The 27,036-nt window shown below is 44.5% G+C and overlaps 1 protein-coding gene across 9 annotated transcripts in view; it reads left to right on the top strand.

Moving 5' to 3' along the window:
- LOC308608560 (steryl-sulfatase-like) overlaps positions 1–16,350 on the top strand; it is a 171,738-nt gene extending 155,388 nt beyond the window's left edge. For all 9 annotated transcript variants that reach the window (XM_081221781.1, XM_081221783.1, XM_081221789.1 and 6 more), the window contains 2 exons: positions 2,902–3,023; positions 13,356–16,350. In XM_081221781.1, coding sequence (XP_081077907.1) covers positions 2,902–3,023; positions 13,356–13,729 — 496 coding nt within the window. In that variant the 3' untranslated portion in view covers positions 13,730–16,350. The remainder of the gene's footprint in view (positions 1–2,901; positions 3,024–13,355) is intronic.
- Positions 16,351–27,036: the final 10,686 nt, after the last annotated feature.

Here is a 27,036-nt window from a genome sequence, read left to right as displayed (position 1 = left end):
CACTGACTCAGCTGAGAGAGAGATAGCACATTCGTGGGGGGATGAGGTCACTGTCCCCCCAAAACGTTCCCCAAACATGTTCTTTTCAGTTACATGAAAGTCATCCCCATGCTGTTGAATTTGACCTGAAATTCAGACATGACTCTTCTTGACCCTGAATTGTTACTATCCCGACGGTGGTCATGAGTCAGGAACCCAAAGAGAATCATCTCATTTTCCAAGTTAAAGACAATCTCAAATGAGCACATTTTTCACAGAATCAAGCAGACACCAGGGGAAAAAAGCATCCAATTTTGTAGCCGTGGCTGTCCTGCACACTAGCTATGAAAAGTTGCATTTGTTTACAGAAAAGGCCCATCAGACAATTCCCATAGGGAAGCGGCGATGCTTTGCATCACTTTGAAAGTGTACGGGCCCTTCTGCCATGGATCGTGATGTTGTACAAACATTGCCATCCCAGCCATCCCAAGTATTTCGATAGCTCAGACACCGTTTAAAAGGGAGCTCAATAGAGTCACTTTCCATTTTTCATGGCAGAAATGAGCCTCTTTTTGACAAGCCATATTTCTCCAGCACTGTTCAACAGCGTTTCCATCACAGCGTGATTTATTGCTGGCTTCCAGGAAAGAGTGCGTTAGGTATAGGATGTAAAAAAGAAATGAGACCTGTCTCTGCATTGCAAGAAGAAAGAAGTGTGCAGAACAGACTTTGCTTCCCTCCTTAAAAAAAGAGACAAATCTTCCGTTTGGAAGTCAGAAAAAACGTCTATGAGATTTACAGTGTTCTTTTTGTCATTACATCCCCCTTTTGTAGGATCAGGCCCAGTTCAGTTATGAAATGCCCATCTTAAGGAAACAGTTCTGTCTCCTGGGTTCTTAAGTGCTGAGTGTTGTGGGTTTATGATGAAAAACAGCTTTGAGAAATGAGGTAGACATTGAGTCAGAGAAATGGAGATTCATTCTCACCCTCGAGCCATAGTGGAAAGGCCTTCTCTCCACATGGAGCTAAAGGTGGTGGAGAGGGGTTGGGCCCATATGTCCCATCTCTCACCTTCAGGGTTTTCACCACTGGGGGCTTTTTATGCTCAGGTCCTCCTCTCTGTTCCTCTCCCCTCATCCTTTGCTTCCTTTCCACCTACTTAGGCTCTCCTAATCTTAAGGACTGAGTTTTTCTTGGAATTCACAATATCTGCCATTTCAGGACAGAGCTACTATTCAGAGAACACCCTGCTTCTGGATAGAATCATCTCTCTACCTTGTTCCTCTCATGGCAAATGAGAATCAGACTTGGAAAGTGAGCCAATTCTGTCTTTTGTTCTTATTTTTAACTTACAATAATAGAATATTTTCAGTTCCGTGGACTTGTGCGGAGTGCATGATTAATCACTAAGGTGGGGACCAGAGAAGCAGTCAGCAATAATTACATGATGGGATTTTTAGCAACACCAAAATAAACCACAAAGAAAAAAGAAAAAAAAAAAACTCAAGGGATGTAGGACCTCTCAAGAGTGCTTACCCACATTATATAACCAAGTTAAAGTTCCGGTTTCTCAATTCCTCATAGTAGGAGGGGCCAGGGATGGAGTGTTTTGGGTTTTTTTTTTTTAATTTTTTGTTGGAGTATAGTTGATTTACAATGTTGTGTTAGTTCCAGGTGTGCAGCAAAGTGATTCAGTTATACATATACACATATCCACTCTTTTTAAGATGCTTTCCCCACATAGGCCATTACAGAGTATTGAGTAGAGTTCCCTGTGCTATACAGTAGGTCCTTATTAGTTATTCATTTTATATATAGTAGTGTGTGTGTGTCAATCCCAATCTCCCAATTTATCCCTCCCCGCCTTTACCCCCCAGTAACCGTAAATTTGTTTTCTACATCTGTGACTCTATTTCTGTTTTGTAAATAAGTTCACTTGTACCATTTTTTAGATTCCACATATAAGCGATATCATATGATATTTGTCTTGGAATGTTTTTTATCAGAGAAAGAAAACCCTCAAGTTCAACAATTTACCTCTTTCCAAGTAGCTTTCTGCCCCAGGTTTCGGTGGCAGTGGCCTCATGGTAATCAACGACTTCAATTTCTCTAGTGGCTGTTAATGTATGTTTCACTCAAAGGAAAATTATAGGCTTTTTTCCTTTATGTAACCTCCACATAGTCTTAATTTTGCTCCTTAGCAGTTGTATACAGTTATTGCCTACCATCTGGAAAGTTCCCCTTCTCAGCCTAGTTATAGAAGTGATATATTTACCTTTGAGAACATAAACATGTGTGTAATGTGTATATGTGATATGTAAATGCATGTGAGTACATTTACATCTTCGGGGTATTTAATAGCATCATTATTATTTACAAATCACGTCCCTGGGACTTAGAACTTCATTTGCATTGAAGTCCATCCAGTCTAAATTGCCCCGTGCTGTATATTATCTTTTTTTAAAACTCAGATTGTCAGAAATTCTTATTTTCGATAGATCCGTAGTTTGTGCATACACTGTTGGCCAAGGCAATAGGCAGAGAACTCAGTATAGGAGCAGTAGCAGGGGAAAGCAGGGGAAAGCATGGACGCCCAGTCAGCTGGGTTTCAATCCCGTTGGCTCTTACGACACACGTGGAGTTCGGTGAATCGCTCCATTTCTTCATCCCATCATCCTGGAATGACACCGGTCACAACTCGTGGTGCTGCTTAGAGGATGAAGTGAGTTCATGCACGAGCAGAGCTGGTGCTACATCGCATACGGCGCCCAGTGTGGCTCAGTTAGCGTCCTGGCTTGGTTACTTCATTACCACGTTGTAGCTCTATCGTGCCCCCATTTGCTGGAAGGACAGCGCAGACCTCGGGATGTTCTAGCCCAAGGCTGATGCCGCCCCCTGATGCCCACCTGCTTTGTCCCCCAGGATCATCGATGGCCGTGACCTGATGCCCCTGCTGCAAGGGAGAAGCCATCGCTCGGATCACGAGTTTCTCTTCCACTACTGCAACTTCTACCTGAACGCCGTGCGCTGGCACCCACAGAACAGTGAGTAGATGCATCTTTCTTTCCACGCCTGTACGGCTACGTGCAGTCACGGCAATGGGAATAGAAGAAAATGCAAGAGGGCACGGCTCTCATGAGATGCCCAAAAGATGCTCAGTGTTGCTTTCTCCGTCGTCTTCCTCGTCCCTTCGTCTCTTACGCCTCCCGGTGCCCTGGTTGTCCAGGTTGGCCGTCACACGTTGCCGTGACATGTGCTTGTACCTCCCTCAACCTGGGAGGACTTCCTTTCTTTTCCCTTCCTGGTTAATGCTTATCCATCCGCCCCCAACCCCCCTGAAAGCCGTCTTCTCTGCCTCCTGTCCTGTAGCTTTTGCACTGGCTCCGAGTGCCTTTGAGATGTTTACCCGACCTTCTCTCCCGAGCCTCGAAGGTAGGGGTCATGACTCATCGATGTGTGTTTGGTCACGGATCGTATGTATTTGCTAGATGTAGATATTTAAGACAGAGTTCAAACGCTTTGTTGTTATCATGGTTCCCAAACCCAGGTGTGTTGTAAATCGTGCACTGTATCAGTGACGGGACCTTCTTTGGGTTTTCCAACAGCGGATACAGGGGTGCATTTCTAAAAAGCATAAAGGACCAAGTGGAACCAAGTGAGAATCGTCGGTGTAGTGATAGGTTCACATCTGGTTTTCATGTATTTAAACTTAGAATTACATTAAGGCTCACATCGCTAAGATGCCTAGGAGTCTATGGGAATCCAGCAACTGTTATACCCCTGCTGTATATCCCAGAGCTAGATGCTGATATTGGACTTTTAGGTTCCTCTTCGGTGGGAAAATGAAACTCCCCACTTCTCTAGTGTGTTTTGGTATTCTGCTCCCAGAGGCGAGATTCTCAGAGCAGCTTGTTTATCCCCTGCAGCTGATGACTTTGTAAAAACTCAGGTGACTCTGATCCTGGATTTCAGTGTACCCCTCACCCCATCCTGCTCACCCAGTCAGTTTACCAAAGACATCATTTAAAGAGCAGCTGCTCCATTATTCTTAGAGTGGAAAATTATAACCCTTCCGTTGCCCAAAGAGATCACACCAGGTTTACCCTTCAGCGTTTATACTTTCAATCTGGACGGCTTCCTTGAGATATTTTCTGGAAGACCAACATTGCAAACCCATGGGCGCACGATTCTAGGCCCGGAGGGATCCTATTTACGTATCTCATCAATGTGTCCATCCTTCCTAACACCCATAGGAACGCTGTCTCTTCTTAGGATTATTGGCAGCATTTAGACCTGGGCCATCTCATCATAAATGAGAGATGCGGTCCTCCCCACTTCCTTTTTTTTGTGTGTGTGTGGTATGCAGGCCTCTCACTGTTGTGGCCTCTCCCGTTGCGGATCACAGGCTCCGGACGCGCAGGCTCAGCAGCCATGGCTCACGGGCCCAGCCGCTCCGCGGCATGTGGGATCTTCCCGGACCGGGGCACGAACCCGTGTCCCCTGCATCGGCAGGCGGACTCTCAACCACTGCGCCACCAGGGAAGCCCCCCACTTCCTTTTATACGGAGCCTGCGGGAAGCTTAAAGAACAAAGTCTCAGGGACTCTTGGCTGTTTAGAGAAGGATGATATCTCATCCTGAGTCTTTTGCAGAACTGCATTTAAGTAAAGCCAACCCCCTCGAGTTAGAGGAGCCGGAAGAAACATATTGGATCTGGGGCTGGAGGACCCATTATGTGGAGGAGTAAACAGAAAAGGGACAGGAAGGGGCGGAAAATAGGAGTAAGTGAGAAAAACAAGACCCAGATTCTGATAGGCAGCTGGCCTGGAGATAAAACTTGCTTCTAAGACACACACAAGTGACATTTTCTCTTACACAGTTCCTTACTATCTTCTGTCTTGAAGCAGCAGCACACGAGGAAACATGACGGTGTCTCCACACCGGAATCATCCATCTAGCTAAAGGGTCTCAGGAAACCATGGGTGTTATGAATCGTCTCATCTACTTTTCAGATTGTGCCTGAAACTCAGTAACAATGGTTGCTGCCTTGGCTGTCACACATGGCTCCATGGCTGTTTGCTCAGTATTTCATCTGTTCATTTGTTCTACACGTATTTATCGAGCACCTACGAAGGGGCACCTTCTGGGCTAGGCTGCGCACCTGTCAGTGAGCAAAAGAGACCAAATTCTCTGCCAGGGAGTTGCTTACCTCTTAGTTCAGGGCGGGCTGCAGCCTGTGCAAACAGCTGGGAATGCACAGGTGTGTAAGGAAGTGTCAGCTGTGTGTGTGGAGTTACCTGTCAACTAGAGAATACAGTACTAGTTAGAGGAGATGACTGACATCATCTCGGATCTGTGCTGGTAGGAGTTTATGGTCATCACTACGAGGGAGACACCTCCCATAGTTGTCAGTGGTAAGAGGGCTGCCTCCTGACCTCCAAATACTTTGCTAGAAAAGAAGAGAGACATTTAGGATCAGGGTTTAGAAATGTAGCATCAGGGCAGCAGTGAGCTGGAGCCACCTCCGGATGGCTCAGGAATCCTGCCAGCTTGTTGGGAAAGCATTGCTACCTGGAAGTCAGCCAGGCGGCGAGCACCGACACCCCGGCAACTGGCAGACACAGCAAACGCACGCCCTGTTCCTCGGTCAGAAAGCACCAGCTTACCAGCAGTAAGTACACTGGTACCCGTAAACTAGAATTGAGTGGTGGTGCGGTTAAGATCCAGTTGCCCTTTGTCTTGAGTAGTTGGACACCTACATGTTACAATTCCCAGCTTGTTACTCATTTTTCCAAAAACTTAGAGCTGGAATGCTGTTTCCATCCTTTTAAAACATGAACCCCTTTCAGCTTTTATATACTGTGTCTTCTCTCTAATTGAATAATCCTCTAACGATAATGTTTCTGTAATTTCGTTGTCTCAGCAAATTGAATGGCCTAACTTAATCATCTCATATCCTTACGCCCACTGCATTTTAGAAGAACTCACGAAAGCATTATTAGGACACCGGTAACTTTTCTTGCATTACAATGGGAATTGTGACTTTAAATGTACTGTTCCGCGTGTATTCAAAAAGTTTGGCTTTAAGTTTTGACCTATGAAGCAGTGTTAGTAAAAATTCAGTTTAATGACAACTTGATTTTATGGTAAAATTTATCTTAAATGACTGGTAGTTAGCTCTGAGATTCTGCTGCGGATTTTTGAGCGGATGAATATGTCTATAAACTAAATGCTCGCATTAGTGTGAGAGTTTCCAGACCAGCTGGTCGTACAAAAATCCGTGGGATGTGGTTATGCTGATGTGGAATCCAAGGAGCCTCATAAATCCTGCTAGCTTTTCAATTCAAGTTGGTTGGAATCTTCTCTCCTGTGACTTTTTTTTTAAAGCATCATTTGAAAAACCTCAATAGTACACCTGAAGCGTACATTGTTCATAGAAAAATGATAAACGATTTTGACTTTTAAGACTTCAAAATAATTTTTTTAAATCTTAAATCACAACAAAAAGCAGTAGGAAATTAGAATTCATTCTAAAGAAATTTGTTTATATCTAGCTCTTTTAAAGGTGCCTTTTTTTGAAAATAGATAAGTGAGGTTTAAAATTGCAACAGCATTACAATAGTAATTGAGGGAAAAGGCTGGCTTTGTTCACTAGATTTTCACCCAGTTAAAAAATTAATTTTGCCTCTAAAATGCACCTAAGAAAAGAGAGAAGATTCTAATTACAGCTGCCGATGTCTCAGGAGTTGATTGGTGTAAGAAAGGCTATGCTTAGTTTTTGTCTTTATTAATGACTTCGGTTTGTGTTGGTGGTCTGATTCTCCTTTGTCTGATTATCGGAAGTTAAACCTGAAGGGTCAGAAACAACAAATCGAGGGCTGAAACTGAACTCATGGGGGCTGTGGCCTTTTCAAATGCAAGCTGCAGGGCACTTTCCTGTACTCCAGCTTACCTTAAGAAGGAGAAGCCCTAGCCCAACCAGAACTTCTGTTGCAATTAAGAAAAAGCGCATATACGTAAATCACTTCAAGGATATATTTCAAGTCCTGGGATTTCCTTTCCCTTTTGGTTGAAAGTCTCGACCAAAGGCTGCCTTCCCAACAGCTCTTGACCTTTGCAATATTCACCCACTAACTCCTTTTTCACCTGCCTTCTCAGCCCGGTATCGTGGGACAGGTGTGCGTGTAATTGTAGCAACGCAGGGTGATGTGTCCCAGGATGGACGGAATCTGCTTTGCCCACAACCTGAGAGAAGGTGTGATGGTGATATAGGTGGATGGAGAAGGTTTCCCGGAAATTGTGGTCAATGTTTATTCGATTTGTTTTATCTCATTATCACCCAGACTCTTCAGTAACCGGCTTAATCGTCCCAACCATTCATTTCCTTTAATGGAAAAACACCATCATAAATGGATTTTTTTTGTTTTCTCCTACTTGGTCTATCAAACATGTATTTTTATATGGCACTTCCTATTACCTTATAAATAATATTAGACCATTTTTGAAACATACATCTACTTTTTTTTATTGGAGTATAGTTGATTTGCAATGTTGTGTTAATTTCGGCTGTACCGCAAAGTGACTCAGTTATACATATATACATTCTTTTTCATATTCTTTTCCATGATGGTTTATCATAGGATATTGAATATAGTGCCCTGTGCTCTACAGTAGGACCTTGTTTATCCGTTCTGTATATACTAGTTTGTATCTGCTAATCCCAAACCCCCAATCTATCCCTCCCCCAAATCCCTCCCCCTTGGCAATCACAAGTCTATTCTCTACAGACATCTAATACTTTTCGACTAAAGTTTTCGCATGTCTGACCTCAGATGACATTAATTCTTGGACGAAAAACGTGTCAGCCATGACTTCTGTTCATTTGTCGCAATGCAACCTTCCTTACAGAGACAAAATACATCAAAATGGGAGTTTCTCTTTCGAATGCCAAAAGCACAGTGTTTCTGAATGAGTCCTCCAGTGTTAGCTCAGCACCCAGCTTATTCACAGCTACCATAAGCCACTTCTTCTGCCCTTTTCCCCCTGACGTACTCGCTCCTGCTGATTTCCTGCAATATTTTGCACATCTCTCTTCTTTGATGTCAGCACGGGGCATATGTCAGTTCTCACAGTATTCCTGCTTGTTTCTAACTCCGTCCTGATTTGCTTCCATCTGCTATAGCAGACCTGGGCATTTTCTGTGGGTACATTTTAGTTCTAACCAAGGGATGTTGTAGTGAATATTTGTATTAAGTATTTATATTAGGTATTCATATTTATATTAAATATTTGTGTCTTCCTCACCTTCGGATCTTCTATCCACAAATGGTTTGTAGGTGGTTTTAGGCTTTTCAACTCTGTTAATCTCTTATTCTTGAAACACGTCATCTTTTTTATGTGACCACTGCATGTCTTTTGAAGACACGCTTGATAACAATACACTGCACCCTTACGTACACCCTTAACGTTTATTCTATATCTCCTGTCTAGCAGACGCTCTTTGCATATGATGCCTCTCTTAATCTTCCTTATTAAAAGTGATTTTATTCGTATTAGATTTGGCCGTACCAGAAACAAAAAGTCACAGTAGCTTCTATCAGAGGGAGGTTTCTGTCTTCATCTCGTGAGTGAAGTCTAGCGGTAGGTGGTCCACAGAGTTTCAGGGATGCAGACTCCAAGCTCCGTCCCACCACCTGGAGGATGCAGCGGCTTCTTCTGCGTGGAGAAGGGTGACAGTGTCCACCTACGGGCAGCAGGAGGGAGCAATGGATGGACAGGATGATGTTCCCCAGGCCAGAAGTTGGCCACCTGGTATCGGAGGAGGCTGGACAGTGTAGCCTTCATCATGGGTGTCTGTGTGCCCTGGTGACACCCCACAACTGTGCGAGCGTGAGGATAGTTATCAGTCTCTACCAAAGTTATTTACAGGTGAGGACGAAGAGGTGTCAGAGGTCACAGAATAGGCGTGCAGTAACAAGAGTTGACTGCAAAGTTGGACGCTAAACCAACACTGGCTACTTTGAGAGTCTGCCCCGTGGTCAACTGGAGCTTCTTCCCCCAAGACAGTAAGTTCTTTTATTCACACCCACAAAGATGACTCTTCTTCCTCACTGCTGTCTCTGGCCATCTCCACAGCCCCATGGACTGTTTCTGGAATTCATTCGTGTCCTCTCATTCCCTAAGTCCACCCATCCTTGCGGACCTCAGCTCTGGCTTCCCCTGGATGAACTCTGACCCTGATCCACACCCTCCCTCCCACTGCCGCCATGTCCACCCTGCACATGCCTCTGTGCACACGCTTTCTTGAAGGCAAAGGTGACGTGGAGACACCCCGAGAAATCTCTGACTTCCTGTCTCATTTATCTGCCGTGACCAGATGTCACCAAGCAGCCTGGATCTCTGGCTGGCTGGAGGCTGTGTTGGCACGGAGTGATTTTAGGCAGGACGCCCCCAGTGGCTCTGGAGTAGAGACGCACAGAACGTACTGGGCTTCCTGTCGGCCCCCATGCCGGCTTTCGTGGTGGCAGCTGGCTTCTTCCCGCTGCTCATCCCGTCGGCCCATTCATCATTAATTTACCCAGCACGTTTTTATTGAGCACATGTTCTACGTAAGGCCCTGGACGCTGGCAATTCACAGATACATTCACTCTTCTATGTAAGGCTCTAGGTACCGGGCATTTAACACACGTGGGAGATAACAGTTCTTGTGTTCAGGGAGCAAGTAACCTAGAAAGAAATGGAGTCCACAGACGTAGTAGCCCTTCAGGACTGAACACATGGTAGAAACTGCGGAGCGGCGCCAGGAAACGCGTAACTTCTGGCTGGAGACCTGGACAGGTTCACAGAGGAGGCGTTGTGGGACCTTGAACAATGGATAGGATTTCAACACACAGAGACAGTGGAGGGGAATGGGAGGCTTTAGCACGCCTTGTGTACCCACTCAGTACAGGATTCATATTTCCGTCCCCCCAAATGCAAAAACAAACACTTAGTCAAAGGGAGTGTTTTGCTTTCGGGCACTCAGGCATCACTCGTGGAGCTACGGCTCCTCTAAATCTGAATTTCAAAGCAGGTGCTCTGGGTCGCAGCCCTTCCCTGCTTCCTCTTGCTTCTCAGTGTTTTCGTATCTTGAGTCTCCGTGCAGCCAGCGCAGGAAGCTAGCAGAACTGGGTCTATAATCCATGAGCCCAGTGCCGGGTCGTTGAGGGTCTGGGCTACAGAGAATGGGTGGACACGAGTCTCAGGCGTCAAGAGCAAGAGCCCTTGGGTCCGCACTTCTCTGGGAGCCTGTGTGAAGACACTGGTGCCCTAGGCGGCTCCCTGTGGGCCCACATCCTAGGATCTTTGGGTCTGAGACAAGAATGTGGCATTGATGTCGGGTGGCTGGCTCAGGACAGGGGAACACGGTTGGGGGGCATCGTGGAAGCAAGGAGGTCGCCATGAGCGTGGGGACCTTGGGGTGGATTTTCAGACGTCCGTCCAGGACATGAGATCAACATTACCAAGGGGGCAAGCTGAGGTTCCCTGTGGGGGGGTATGGTATGGGCCGCTTACAGTGGGAAAACACAACAGTCTTTGAAATACTTCTAGAAGGACTCCAAGATGGCGCTATGTAGTGGGAAACACTGCTAAGACCGAAAACCCCCAAATGACTCTGGGTGTCTTCTGTATGTACGCAGAATCCTCCAAGCATCCAAGATAACTCTTGCCAAGACTAGCTTGTTCAACAACATTCATCAAAGGATGTCTAAATCTGAGTGATAAATTAAGAGCCAATGTGTTGAAGCCATTTACATTTTGTTGTCCATATTCTTTAAGAGTCCTTAGGAGGTGGGGGGAAGGTGTCTTAAGACTTGTATTACAGTGGCAACAGGTTTAAGAGCATAAAGAAACTAGTGTTTTTGTCTTAGATTGACAGCAGCTTAATATTCAAAGCTAACGCAAAGGTGGGTATTACTATGCACCTGGCATTGTTCTGAGAGCTTTACACGCGGGGATGGATTGTTAACCCCCAAAGCAGAGCCCCGAGGCCGGTACTATTATTATCCTCACTTATCAGAAAAGGAGCTGCGGGCCCTGAGAGGTTAACAGCCACGCCCAGCATCCCACAGCTAGGAAATCGTAAAGCTGGGTTTGGAACCCACGTTGTCAGAGCCATCAGAAAGGGGAGGAGAGTTTAAGCAGATCGTAGTCAACTAGCCACCAAGACAGGAAACACTTCTGAGCTCAGAGACAAAGGATGTCTCCCCTGGATGCTGGTCATGGCTCCAGACAGACAAGAATCCTCGCATGAAGGGAAAAGCACTTTGCAAAATGGACTGGTATCTGTTGGGCAGAACTGAGCATCTAATATCTGCAGAAGGTGGTTCCAGTGCCACATGGACAGAAAGGAACGGGCTTTGCATTCTCTCTGTTTCTGTTCTCGGGAACCCTGTGTGCTCAGGCCTGGGGTTTCTCTGTCAACGGACCTCTGAACCTTTTCTGCTGGCTGAGACCCTGGAAGTGATCAAAATCACAACAGCTGTTCCTGTCCTGGGCTCGCACGCCCCTCAGATCCCCAAGAAATCCCAGGAACCCACTGCTTATTTTAATTTGGACGAAATAGCCGTTTAAGGATTACACTTGGAAGGTGCTAAATTCAGGGTCTAGCTTAGGAGTCATGTTTTTCTCACGTAAACACTATTTGTCTTTTGGTCAAAGGACTGTAAACTTTCTTTTCTCATGAATCCACTCAGTTTTTTTCCAGCGGTGATTTTGCATAAAAATGGGTTTCATAGGTAGGTAGTGATCTCCACAGCATTTTCTGTGGCCTTGACAAAGCAGCCCTCTCTCTAACTGTATGTCACTGACATCTTTGTCCTGTAATAGTCACAATTATTTCTCTTAAATTTTGGAGCGTATTTTAAACCTAAGTCAAATTATTGTTCCCATCACTACTTAGACTATTTTTTTGAAAAAAATGTTCCATTTAATTTTCCTGCATTCTCCCTAGAAAATGTAATAATTGTTTCCTCTGGTCAGTGGGCCTCAGTTGTAAGAAAGATCCAGATCCCGTGGTGGTCAAATATTTATCTGTGACAGAGGTGAGACGGAAGGAACCTTTGTTCAGAGTGGACTGGAATTTTAACAATAGAGAAAAAAACTTTTTTTTTTTTTTTTTTTTTTTCAGTACGCGGGCCTCTCACTGTTGTGGCCTCTCCCGTTACGGAGCACAGGCTCCGGACGCGCAGGCTCAGGGGCCATGGCTCACAGGCCCAGCCGCTCCACGGCATGTGGGATCTTCCCGGACCAGGGCACGAACCCGTGTCCCCTGCATCAGCAGGCGGACTCACAACCACTGCGCCACCAGGGAAGCCCCAGAAGTGACATTTTAAAAACTATGTAACCATCCTACTCTGGGGTCAATTTGGAATTTTTAGCACCTTTATTAAGATATCACATATAGAGCATAGAATTCCAATTCATCCATTTTTAGTAAATGGATAGAATTCTACGACTAGAGTCAAATCTAATATCAGAACATTTTCTTCACCCCCAAAAGATCATTTCTGAAACCCAGCTGCACTTTCTGCCCAGCCTCAGTAAATTCTGGATGGGATGCGTCTAGGCTTTCTTAAAAGGGAGGAAATCAAATGTTAGCTGAGGTCCTAGCGTGGTTCAGATGGTTCCTGATGGCTGTATGTACGTGTCCACGTGTGTGTATGTGTGTGTGTGTGTGTGTGTCGCGTTTTACCATCTCACGTACATGTTAGCGTGGAGCCTCCCCCTTCCCTCCACTTTGTTTTAAACAGAAACACAGGCTGCGAAGCTTAGCATCTTGAAGTTGGAGAACAAAAAGGGTCAGAGCTCGGAGCCTACAATCTGTTAGCCAGTGTGTATTTGCTGAGTGCCTGCCCCAGTGCAGCTACAAGCTGTCAAGTTTATGAGACTGAACCGTGGCAGTCGTCTTAGAGTTCTCTGCTCAAATAATTAGTAAGGTCTTTTCCTTTCTCACCAGCTTCTCCCAAGCAGTTAGGGGTTGGGGAAAAGATGGAAGAGGGAGAGAGAGAAAGAGGGAGAGGGAGAGAGAGATGGATTGAGGAGGAAATGCCACAGTTCTAATCTGGTTAGATTTGCACCCTAACAGCTATTGCATAATCAGCTTCGTCTCTTGTGCTGTTGCAGTTAAACAGCAATGCGTGGGTTTTTTATTTTTTAAAGCTATGTCTCTTACCCTTTTGAGCCTCAAGCATGAGAAATCCATTCCACGCATAAGCGAGTGGTAGGTCTCTGCCTTCTTGCAGTGCGCGGCAGGGTGATTTCTGTGCCTGTTCTCTTTGGGGGGGACTCTGAGGACCCTGTCCCCACGAAACCCACTCCTGTCCTTGTCAACCACAGGCACGTCCGTCTGGAAAGCCTTTTTCTTCACACCCAAGTTCTTCCCCGAGGGCGCCAACGGATGCTTTGCCACCCACGTGTGTTTCTGTCACGGGCAGTACGTCACCTACCACGACCCGCCTCTACTCTTCGACATCTCCCGAGACCCCAGGGAGAGAAACCCGTTAACTCCGACGTCAGAGCCCCGGTTCCGGGAGATCCTGGGGACCATGCAGGAAGCGGCAGCCCGCCACGCTGAGACCCTGCGGGACGTCCCCAATCAGCTGTCGCTGGGGAACCTTATCTGGAAGCCGTGGCTTCAGATGTGTTGCTCGTCGTCAGGCCTGTCTTGCCAGTGCGACTGGGAGAAGCAGGTTGGGAGAGGAAGCCGTTAGCCACGGGCGTCTCGGGGCGCCCGGGGCCACCCCACCTGCTGCATCACAGACGAGCTCGGGGAGCGGCACTGGGTGAAGCCAGCCCTGGCAGCTTCCACCCAGGGACTCAGATCCCTTTTCTCTGTCTCCTCACCTGGAGACCCCATTAAAACCCCACATTTACGCCCTGGGGAGAAAAATCAGGGTTTGCGGTAAACAGAGGCATAGACATTAGTCACGTCTTCCAAGGCCAGCGTTATATGAACGCGGCAGGCGGGATTTCAGTGAGTCTGGCCAACGCCAGTGCAGACGGAGAGCGGGAAGTTGCACAGGTAACCTGTTCATCTCTCAGCCAATGCGTGTGATCCACGACCTAAGGCATCACTTACTCCACAAGCTGATGTGATGCTGTGGCCACTGTGATTCCCCTTATAGCGCATCACGAAAAAGAGAATAAAATTGAAAGAGTGTTTGCTAAATCTAACATGTGCAACATTATAATGAGTAAAAGACCATCTTGACCCATCGTGGATGATGGTAAGTTCCAATTTGGGTATTGGAAGGCAATTACTGTCAGTATTATTTGCAGTAATATGAAATACTATTCATGATATACATGTTTATATATATACAGTTTCTTCGAGAAGTTTACAGTATTTAGACGCTTATCACTATTTAAGGAAAAACAATAGAGGCTCACAGCTCTGTCTGTGCTGCAGCCTTTTGGTGAAATCCCTGAGGAACAGTAATGCTAAGACAAATCTCTCCTGTACGGATTTGCATCCCATAATTTGCAGCATTCTCCTTGGGTTCTGCTGTTTCTTTGGTGCACAGAGGTTCTGAACTCAAAGGCCACTTCAGTAATGCTGCTGCAGTCCCTGGAATCCCTTCTAACAGGAACCAGAATTTTTGGCATGTAAAATGTGCGATATTTCGTGGGGGGAGAAAGACACAAGCAATCCCTCCACGACCCATACGCATCCATGACCGTGACATCTTGAGTTCTTGCAGAATTGAATGAAGACAGAAGGTGGTTCATGTCCGTACGTGTGTTTTCTGGGGTCTGATCCTGTGGCTAAGACTGTCTCTGCGTCCACCATGTGATGCGCAATTTTGTGTGAATTCCATCTCCTGCAACCTCTGTAACGCAGGACGAGGCGTAACCAGGTCACGTCGGAGACTGGGGCTTAGGGGCACAGCTGGAGAGAGTTCCGACGTCTGAGCCACCAGCCCCTCCTGAGGACAGGATTCACCCGTGCAGAGAGCACTTAGGTCACCTTCAGGCACTGAACATCCTCCAACAATATCACGCGGATACCTTGCCTGATCCGTCCTCAGGGGCTGTGGTCCATCTGCCTCCCGTTCATCTCTTTCGGGAACATGTCTGAACATCTGCTCTTGGTTCAGGGTTTTCTCGATCCCACAAGAGTGCAGGTCAATGGAATACCCCACCCCCCTGGTACGCTGACCCCTCCGGGCACCTTGGAGAGAATGTGTACAGTGTGGCTCAGGCTTTCTGACAGTGGACTCTGATTTCCTCTGTCTGTCTCCACTGAAGAATGTCTAAGATCCAGCAGCATGTCCCCAGCTTCTCTTTAAGGTCTACTATTTCAGATTTTAATCCTTCTTTTTCTTAAAAAAGGGAAATGATTCCCGTCCCCTCCCCCAGCCCACTCTCTGGGAATGGTTTAAAGTTGGAAAACAAACAGGATTCTTTCTTTTAATGCGGATTTCTCATTCCAGAAATTGCCCAAAATCTGTTACATTGTTTTAGGAAATAGTCTCATGAAAGAATGCACCAGCATGTTACTAACATGTTAGGATTATTGCTGTTATCATACAGAAACTATATAAAGCTGCTGTTTCGAACTTACGTTTGAAGATCATGGTTACTCAGAATTGAATGTACTCAACGCAGATGGACTTTTACAAAACATTTCATGATGTAAGAACATGTGTTTGAGGGTGAAATAACTTGAAGGAGCTTTACAGATGATGTGAATACATAGCTTTGTATAGAATTAATTGTTTAATCTGTACAATGGTAACAGCCAATGAAGAATCCATATACCTCTGGAGCTACAATGAGCTTTATAGTATTTGCCTCAGAATAACTTGGATCACCCTTACGTTTCACGGTATTTGAAAATCAGGTTTCTTTGTTGTAATCATACTTACCATAGACTTCAGACCACTTACCATCTGAAAGTTTGGCTTGGAATATACAGCAGGAAATTGGAATTTCCATCGGTGTGACCTCTTGAGTTGTATGTGCAAACCTTAGTGAGTTTTGAAGCTTAAAACACATTCTTTAAAAAAAAATCTTTGTATTTCTAGCATTTTGTAGATGTTAAAGGCTAAGCAAACACTAACCTATAGACAGGGCACTATTTGACGATGTCAGTACCACTGCATGAAAAGCAAAATCACAACCTACGTATGGAGGTAATTAAGGATTAAAGAAAGGAAACAGATTTCAGGTAGCCCTGGAGGACATCCAGTGAAGGGTAAAGAAACGGGAAAAGTATTTGGCATCTGTCTGAACAATGCGACCTGTGAAGTGATTGCCTCTGTGCAGGTTTCCCAGAACCTTGTCCCGATGTTAATGCAAAATTAAAATAAAAGTTTCCTTAGCAATTAAACCTTCTGTGCTCTCGTGCCCTGCTTTCCCACAGGACTCAATTCAGCAAGCGTGCGGAGTGTTTCCTATGTTTGGGGCACGATGTTGATGGATGGGGAATATGGGTTTTAGTTCAGCAAATATTTATGGCATGTCTGAGGCTCCAGGGAGGGGTAGGAAGTATAGAGGTGGGTAAGAAATACATAGCCCATGACTTTCATGATTAGAGGGCAGGGCAAGGGCCAAGTTATCCATCACACACACGGCCTCTTTTCAGGGGCTCACAAAAAAACGTCTAATGTCTTTTTAATGTCAGAAACAAAAACTGAACGTTTGGAGTTGAAGATCATAGACGCACAGCTACCAACGCAGTCGTAAAATAGAATTCTTGTGCGTTTTAATGTGGTTTATGTTTTTATGTAACCTGTCTTTATCTTGAATCTTATGCATATATTCCCTTCCTGGGCCTTGGAAGTCTTAACCGGTCCTGGACCCAGATGAAGCAGCTTCTTTGCTCAACAGATGTCTGGGGCAGAGAAGAGTCTAAATTGTGATACGACAAACCTTGCCCTCTCTTCTCTACCTTTCGACCGGGTTCCCTAGGAAGGCAGAAGAGGAGTCAGACTAAACCGCTGAAGCCATGAGAATAAGGAAGGAATGCAGTGATGCTGGGGCTCAGATGGGCTCTCACTGACCCAGCCATTCTGGATAAAAGCTACACCATGCCCGTTGGGAGGCGGGCTGAGCCATGGGTCATAGTAGGGAGAGGTGTGCGTGGATGAAAGATGTTGCTTTGCACAGGCTCCTGTGCAATACACGCCAAGCTTCGTCATGTCCTCTTTGGTCCTGAGAGGATGTCAGGTGTGATGTCAATGACCAAGTGCCTCATAAACTATAGCTGCCTGACTCCCCTCACCTCCCATCCATCTGGGCTGCCCTGGCCCCAGACAGGACAGTGTGGGTGCCCTGGCCATCCTTGGTGTTCCGGTGCCACGAACCGGGTCTGTCTTGCTACACCTGCCTCTAGCTGACATCACTTCCTACCATCTCTTTGTGTGATGTGCTCTGAGTTAAGTGATCGTAATTTACCAGTATTTAAGAGGGTCAAATATTATGTTAGAGGAGCCGTTTCAATTAAGGAAACGTCCACTTACCTAATTGGAACACAAGCAACTTGAAAACGACCCGTGTGCTCATGCAAAGGAAATACTGTCATGAAGCAGTTTCTCAGTTTTCTGAGAACTCAGTGGACCTTACATCTAGGACAGCCTCAAATGTTTGCCCTAAAGGCGGTTCTCCTCATGAAGTTCAGATCCTCGAAATGACCTCTCAGGGTACCGCTGTTTATCTTACCCATCTTCAAAGAAGCTGATTGTCAAATGAATGTATAATATATTCAAAACAGAAATAGGGGGCCTCCCTGGTGGCGCAGTGGTTGAGAGTCCGCCTGCCGATGCAGGGGATACAGGTTCGTGCCCCGGTCTGGGAGGATCCCATATGCCGCGGAGCGGCTGGGCCCGTGAGCCATGGCCGCTGGGCCTGCGCATCCGGAGCCTGTGCTCCGCAACGGGAGAGGCCACAACAGTGAGAGGCCCGCATACCGCAAAAAGAAAAAAAAAAAAAAAAAAAACAGAAATAGGGCTCCCCTGGTGGCGCAGTGGTTGAGAGGCCGCCTGCCGATGCAGGGGACACGGGTTCGTGCCCTGGCCTGGGAAGATCCCACATGCTGCGGAGCGGCTGGGCCCGTGAGCCATGGCCACTGAGCCTGCGCGTCCGGAGCCTGTGCTCCACAACGGGAGAGGCCACAACAGTGAGAGGCCCATGTACTGCAAAAAACAAAACAAAAAAAAAGACTCACAGGCATAGAAAACAAATTTATGGTTACCAAAGGGGCAAGAGAGGGGAGGATTCAATTAGGAGTTTGGGATTAACAGATACACACCACTTTATACAAAATAGATAAAAAACAAGCATTTACTGTATACCACAGGAAACGATATTCAATATATTATAATAACCTATAATGGAAAATAATCTGAATATATATATATATGAGTTACTTTGTTGTACACCTGAAATACACAATATTGTAAATCAGCTACACTGCAATTTAAAAAAAAAGGCAGATTGTACGGTTTACCCAATGAGCAAACATAATGACTTTCATATGGTGGTCTGGGATATAAAATTGGCCTCCCTGGTTATATGAGGATCTCAGGTTTCAAACTGTATTACCTGTGCTGAGGGATGGTGGTGTTTTTCTGAAGGCCCAATTTCCGATGAATATATTTTTATAAATATGAACTGTGAATAGCCTGTCAAATTTTATGTTGTCTAAATTTAACACAGGGTGCAAAACTAAGTCACACACAAAGATATGACATATTACCTAGTGGGCAGGGCCCCTCAGTAACTGCATGTGAAGCAGAAACTGTCTCATAGCTCTTACATACAGTTTCATTGCAATGGGTATCGGGCAAGAAGACATATCCCACTTCTTTTATCTTTGGGACCATAGAGACACTCAGGCCTGGCCGGAAGTTCCCCGCACCATCCTCTGTAGCTGCAGAATGCAGAATATCCAGGTAAGGACTCTGAGATGGTCCTAAGGAATGGTGATGCCATGATGGTAATGAAATAGCCTGGATCCCTGAGTCAACACCTGGGGTAGCTCCAGAGAACCCCCCCTCCCCTCATCAACAGGTGGCTGTGACCTGAATAGGATCTAATCTTTTTCTTAAGCCACCGAGATATGGAGGCTGTTAGTGCAACAGCAGCTAGGGTTACTTACCTTGACTAATAACACTAAGCTTGGCCACATTATGTAAGCTTGACGTTCTGCGATCATTTTTTGGATTGCAAAAAGATTTTTCCGATCTACTGGTATTGCTTTGAATAGAAGCCTATGCACTAATTTTTAATTTTGATTTTATGATGGGAAGAACCCTTAACATGAGATCTGCCCTCTTAACAGATTCTTCAGTGTACAATAGAATATTTTTAACTACAGGCACAGAATTGTACAACAGATCTCTAGAATATATTCATCTTGCATAACTGAAACTTTATACTTGTTGGTAGGAACTCCCCATTTTCCTCACCCCACCCCCTCACCCAGCCCCTGGCAACCACCGTTCTGCTCTCTGCCTCTATGAGTTTCCTCATATAAGTGGAATCATGCAGTATTTGTCCTTCTGTGACTGGCTTATTTCACTTAGCGTCTTGTACCTAAGATTCATCCATGTTGTTTACTGAAAGATTGCCCTCATTTTTAAAGTTCAAGGGTGTCTATTATTAAAAAACAAAACAAAACAAAAGGCAACAAGTCTTGGTGAGGATGTGGAGAAATTGGAACCCTCTGCATCGTTGGCGGGAATGCAAAATGGTGTAGCAGCTGTGAAAAACAGTATGGAGATTCCTCAAGAAATTAAAGATAGAGCTACCATAGGATCCAGCCATCTCACTTCTGGGTATTTATCCAAAAAATTGAAATCTGGATCTCAAAGAGATTTCTGCACAACCATGATCATTGCAACGTTATTCATAATAGCCGGTATGTGGACAGAATCCTAAATGTCACTAACTGATGAATGGACAAGGAAATGTGGCATACGCCTTAATTCTTTAAAGACTGTCAACCGTATGAAGGTGGGAAACAGAGACACTTAGAGATAGAAGTATACTGGACACTACCACCACCTGCCCACAGCCCAGAATTGTGGAGAAGTGATTCTGCAACTACAGTGTGAGTGAGTGAGAAACAGAGTTGCTTGCTTTATACAACCAGCAATTTGATCATCACTTAAATGTTGAGATTCTTTCTCAAAGTGGAATATTACATTTTACATCATGGACTAGAGGAAAATAGCAGATTTAAAAATATATATGCCTAGGAATGATGGTATTTCTAATAGTAAAATCTTCTAATGAATACCTTTTTATAAAATATTCTGGCTAGCAGATATTTGGTCCTGTCCAAAACGCCCAAGGAGACATCTTGGTCCACACCAAAAGGTCCTTGATATTTGGTCCTGTTCAAACTTGTGTGGCATGGACCAAATATCTCATGGACCTTTTAGATAGGACCAAATTTCAAGGACCTTTGGGCATGGACCAAATGTCTGATGCACCAAATGTCTTACAAAAGTTTTGGACAGGACCAAATATCCTGCAAGGGATGTTTTTTTAATTCCCTGCAAACTTTATCACTTTTGAAATACTTTCAAAAATATTTCCTGTGAATATGTAAAAGACTCCTGTGAATGCTATATTTTAGTTGTGTTGATCAGATTTTAGTCTTAGAAAAAGATCAAAAGATGATGTAATGTTTTTATGCCAACTTCTTTCAGCAACCTTTGAAATAATGCCGTGTAACTAATGTTTAATATTTCCAATTAATCCATGAGATGCTTATTTCCTGTGCTTTTCTTTAAGTCAGCATTGAAAACATTCAGCTAATGCAGAGTATCAGTTTCGTGTTAAAATCTGAGGGGCATTTCTGCAGCAAGGTTTGAAAGCAGCGTTGTCTAGCGCCTCTCAGCGAAGGTGACAAGTGCCATATGAAAAGGTTGGGAGAAGTTAAGAGTTTCAGATAATTCAGAAAAGGGCACTCGTGACATTTTATCAGGCGAGGCAAATGTATCGGGTCAGTAACTGCTACGAGAGAGAGGTATGAGACAGACCATCCATTAGAGCTTGTATCAGGGAGACGTGTTCCCAGCTGTAGCATCAGAAGCAGAGATAAAGTGAGTTTCTGCAACATGTTTCATCATCCTGAAGGTGAGGTGGGAAATGTTCCCAGGGCCCATGCGTTGCTGTGATAGGATGGCATATGCGATGATGTTTGGTTAGACTCATGCATCCCAGGCTTGATTCCAAGTACGGCTGTGCATTCATTGACTTAATCTTCATTCCACCTCTGTCAGATAGATGTTATGATTGTCTCGTTACAGATGAGGAAACAAGTATAGAAAACAGGATGTAAACAGACTGCTTTATGCTCAGACTTATGCCGTGATGTTTTGGTTAAAAAAAAGTAAATGGATAGATTTTCATGGTCTCCATGTATGACTGTGCATGCTGTCTACTGCACAACTCCAGGGGTGACAAAACACACCACCATAGGAAGAGTGCTTTCTAAATTTGTCCAGTGTGCAACCTGGGCCACCATACGTAGCAGGCTTGGTTAGATGGTGACATTGTACAAGGAGCTGGATATGTAAGTCATTGATAGAACTTATTATTTTGATTGGCCTGCCAAGGAACACAGGAGGGTGCTGCGTGAATTCAACCCACACATTGAATCTATGAGCTGGCCTATAGACTTGAGACCTTTCCAGAGGAAAGAAGCAGTCTGAGGATACTGACCATTAAAATGGAGTTCAGATTAGTGGAGTTGGTCTACTGCATTTAAAGAAACAGGCATGTGGTTTTGTGTTTGTTCATTTACTGTTTACAGCCCTCACTGTGGTGTTTGCTAAAGGTTTGTGGCTTGTTCCACGGTCCAGGCACATTTAAAATTGTGTTTTGGAGGAAATGGCACCTGTCACTTCAGAGCTGCAGCATCAGTTGCCAGTATAAAAATTTCCCAGCACTCCTTCCACATCTCAGATAGAGGCTGGTCCCCCAGACTGGTCTCAGGGTGAGGATGACACCAGCCAGAGCCCCAGATGACCCACGATGACCATATAAGGTGAGCAAGGAATAATCCTTTGTTCTTAAGTGACCAAGGGCTTAGATGTTGTCACTGCACCTTTAAGTACCTTCTTCTTGACTAACTCCTGTCACCACTCTGTTTCTGCAAAGGAATCATGATTAAATTTTTCCAGATACTTCATCACTCATTTTTTCCCCTTACAGATCATCTGCTAAGGAAATCCTAGGCATTTTGAACACTGGAATGGTTGAGGCTTCAGCAGGGTTAGAAAGATATTTTAGGTAGTTGGAGGAGAGGAAAAATGAGGATGGCTTTGGGCCAGGATGAAAAACAAACAAACAAAACACAAAAATTAACATTTAGGTTGACTAAAGCTTCAGAAATGTACACATCTCCTAACCTTTCCTGAGTGGGCTTTAGGGAGGTAAATAATCCCTTCACTGGGTGACATCTTACAGGGCATGGAAACTTATCAACGACTGTACAAGTTAAATGTCTCTGCTTTAACAGTAACAACAAAGCCTACGTTGAATGCCATGTGAAATATGTTGAAAATGTTTCCTCTTGTTTAATTGTATGTTTAAAATTTTTGACACTATATTTAAAGTAAAAAAGCATATATAGTAGGAACAGTGACATATTTTAAATGCCAGTAAACCATCTTCCGACCTTTCATCCTTTGAATTGTTTGCCCTTTTTATTTTCACCCCAATAATGTTTAGTGAATTCTGGTGCCAAGAAAAAAAAATTATATAGTGTTCTTGTTTTCCCATGACAGTGTTTTAAAGGGTGACTTGTGTTAGGGAAATATTTAAAGCCATATTGTGTAATTTCCATCACAGCAAGGCAGTGTTAAAGATTTTCCAGGGCTATAAATGGTTCTGCTCATGTATAGTTGTTTAAATTCAACAGTGATGACAATTAGAAGAGAACGACCAAGCAGAAATGAGACAGTGACTTATGCCTTATAGTGGGAGCAGGGGCTGGAGGCGAGAGGAAGATTAGTGTTCAATATAGAAGCAAGCCTCTATCATCCCCACTTCTGTTTATGGTGCATTTCTCTTAAAAGATGAAAAAGTAGAGGTCGGAGGACTGACGTTGCCGTGGGTCGCAGTGTGGCAATTATCCCATAATAGTCCATCTTCAGTGATTCTAGATAACGCCTGAGAAAGCGCTTGATGAATGCTTCCGTCCAAACAACTGTTTAGCTCCGGGGCAGACAGAAGAGCCAGAATTACAGACCTTCACCTCTCACTGTCTTGTATGTCTAAAACGTGCAGGAATCCAATGTCAGCTCATCACTTACCATGCTTTAAAAATACATATTTCTCTGCACAAGATGGCCTCTTTGATTCTCTGCTCCAAGGAAGTTTTCTAGAAGTACAAGAAATCCCTTATGAAGATGTGGAGATTTATTCTAGGAAATGACAATGCTCTTGAATTATCTTTCGAGGAGATCTGGCCACGAGCAGGGGCCCTAACAGCTAGATGGCATGCTGCCCTTTCTAGAAATTAATGGCCGTGACAAAACGGATTCTGCAGCAGCCCCGGCAAATATGTTAACGCGTACTCAGTGACTGGCCTACATACTGAGCATCGCCCATCCAATTTGAAACATTGAGCAATGGCTTAGAGCAAGCCCTGTCCTCCTCTCTCCTTCTGGTGTTCGTCTAGACTAACCACTTTGGCTGGGCTTCTCCTTTCTCCTCTTTGGTACATAACCACAGAAATTTGCATGCTCTGGACGGAAAAGAATTTGACCGAGTGAATGAATGGGACTCTAAATCACTAATTTTGAGGATTGAATGTCAACATAATTCAATTTCTGTAATGTAAGTGACGCCAGTGCCTGAGAAGGGAGGATGGTGACAAAGGCAGCTGAATTGTAAGGCACCATTATGATTAAACACGATTATTTAATAGAACACATTTAATTCTCCTAGCAAGAGAGGGTTACCCAATTAGAAAGTGTTTTCGTCAGTACCATATTAAGACCCATTCTGGTGTATCTTTCCTACTATTTTCATTGTAGTGTGTAAGGACAAATGCAAACTACAATAGTACCCTAAAGCATTTCCTAGTTGGTCGATAAATATTCCTGAACCATAAAATATGGATTTGCCAATGTAGGGAGTTCATCACATTGCCCTAGAGTTTCTTCCATCTTGGCAGATAAGTACAGAGTCCTTTCCAGCATGGAACTCAGCTCTCTGATTACTGTGTAGTCCATTGTAGTTGCCAATTACTTAGGTGTTAGAAAAGCAAGACTTTTCATCATGGACGTGGACACAGAGCAGACTATGCCTTTTGATTTTTTACATTAAATGTGATATTAGTAAAGATCATTTATTTATAATTCGCATGGGGTTGCATTGTGGTTGTGCTGACAGGAAGATGCTTCAACTCTGCCCTCAGAAGCCTCAGCCCTTGGAAATGAAAGCTTGGAATGCAGTAATGTAATATGTTTCCTGAGAGAGGCACAGATGAAACTTTACATTTTAAAATTCATTCTCATCAGTGTTATTCCAAATGGAAAGACAGGATAGAAAGACTGCATGACCCTTGCTAACCATAATTTGTTTAAAGCACTATATTGTGGAAAACGGCAAATACACACAAAAGTAGAAAGACTGCAGTATTGAACCCTCTGTGACCTCATTCCCATAATTCAAATACCATCACCATCGTGCTCATCTTCAAACACAATTGCAGTCACAATATTCCCTGGTGGTCCAGTGGCTAAGACTCCACACTCCCAATGCAGGGGGCCCAGGTTCGATCCCTGGTCAGGGGACTAGGTCCCACCTGTCGCAACTAGGACTTCGCATGCCGCAACTAAAGATCCCACGTGCCGCAACTAAGACCCGCGCACAGCCAAATAGATAAATATTTTAAACATAAATAAATAAATAAACGTAAAAGTTTGCCTAGTCATTCCTGATCCGAACGTAACCATTTTAATGTTGCAAGATAGACTACGTAAATGGCTACGTTTTTCTCCAGAGTGTCTGTATTTTCATAGGAGTAAAGAGTAAAGATGATGAACAGACAGATGGTATCAGGGTCCTCTGTGTGTCACACCATCTCAAAACTTAGTGGCTTCATACAGTACCCACTTCCTTAGCTCCTGATTTTGTAGGTTGACATTTAGGTGGGGCTCAGTGGGGTGGCTCTTTCCTGTCTAGGATTATCTCCGTGGATCTTGGCTGCAGCATCTGTAACTGGTGGATGAACAGCTGGGGTGACTGGTTTATTGTGGCTTCATCCGTGAAGGTGGGCAACATCCAGGGCCCCTCTCCATGTGGCTCCCTCATTCTCCAGCAGGCTGGTCCAGGCTTGTCCTCAAGGCTGGCATTCCGGTGGTTTCAACATCAGAAGACAAGGGCAAGCCCAGGTGCAGAGAGTTTGCAAGCATCTGCTGTTGTGTGTTTGCCACTTTCCACTGCAAACAGGTTCCGTGGCCAAACCCAGATGCAAAACGTTGATAAGTAGACCTCCGCACTTACAGGGCATAATTGCAAATTCACATTGCAACAGGACGTGCACACAAGGGAGGGGAAATCTGTGGCTAGCGTTATAATCTACTTCATAAAGTTTTATCAATGAAAGCAAAAGGAAATGACATGGACAGCAGTGAAAACAGCAGAGTAAGGACCTCCAAAATTTCCCTGCTCCATAAAATCAGTGAGACAGCTAGAAAAAGTGGTCAGAGTTAACTTTTACAGGAATCTGGAAATTAACCAAAGGCTTGCAGCAATCCGGGCAGCAATTATTCAAGGAAAATGGTTGAATCAGAGTAAAAAAACAGTAAGCTTGGTGGTATTTTAACTTGCCGAGTGCGATGCATCATTCTCCAGCCTTGAAAAACAACATCCCCCGGCTTCCCTAGCAGGCAGCAGAGGGAAGGAACAGCCTGGACTCTAGCAAATCCTCATTCCTAAGGGATGGTTTATTTGTCTGTTTTTGCCCTGACTTGGAGCTTGCCTAGTGCAAAGAGCCTTTACCTGGAGAGAATAAATTGCTGAAACATGCAACATTGAGGATGAACATTGAAAACATGGTGGTAAGAGAAAAAAATCACAGACAAGAAACCATGTATTCTATGATTCTGTTAAGACATTTCAAGAATATGCAAATCCATAGTGACAGAAAGTAGATTAGAGGTTGCCAGGTTCAACAGACTGAATATTTATGACTCCCCAAACTTCTTTTGTTGAAATTCTAACCCCCAGTTGGATGGCATTGGGAGATGGGGCTTTTGGGAGGTGATTAGGTCCTATAAGGGTGGAGCCCTTATGAACGGAAGTAGTGCCCTTCTACAAGAGACCCTGAAGGCTTCTGTCTCCCTCCTGCTACTATGTGAGGACACAGCAAGAAGACACTGTCTGGAGACCAGGAAGAGGGCCCTCACCAGACACCGGATTCTGCCGGCACCTTGATCTTGGACTTCCCAGTCTCCAAAATGGTGAAAAATAAATTTTTATTGAAGCTACTCAGTCTACGGTATTTTTCTTATAACAGCTCAAAAGGATTAAGACAGAGGCTGAGAGTGGCTGGGAAGTGGCCTCTAATGGATGCAGGATTTCTCTGGGTCCTGATGAAAATGTTCTGAAATTAGATAGCAGTGATGGTCACAAAACTTTGTGACTATCCTAAAAGCCACCAAATTGTCAATGTTAAAATGCTAACTGGGACTTCCCTGGCAGCCCATTGGTTAAGACTCTATGCTTCCAGTACAGGGAGCACAGGTTTGATCCCTGCTTGGGGAACTAAGATCCCACAGGCCGCATGGTGTGGCAAAAAAAAAAGTTAAAAAAAATAAAATAAAATGCTAACTATTATGAGATGCAAATTGTATTGTAATAAAAAAAATGAAGTCCATTATTTCAATAACTTAAGAAACAAGAAAGTAAAGTAGCTCTCTTTTAGCCTTCAGTGATTCAAAGTTGACTCTCTACATGTACTTTATTGCAAAATTGTTGAACTTTTACACCGTCTTTAGGATGGAGTCCTGGGCTTTTGATGGCACTTTCTGTTTGTTTGTTTGTTTTT

The sequence above is a fragment of the Mesoplodon bidens genome (genome assembly GCF_964165515.1).
Source record: "Mesoplodon bidens genome assembly, chromosome: X".
Lineage (NCBI taxonomy): Eukaryota > Metazoa > Chordata > Mammalia > Artiodactyla > Ziphiidae > Mesoplodon > Mesoplodon bidens.
Note: the sequence above shows the minus strand (reverse complement) of the source record. Positions and strands in the feature narration are given on the sequence as shown.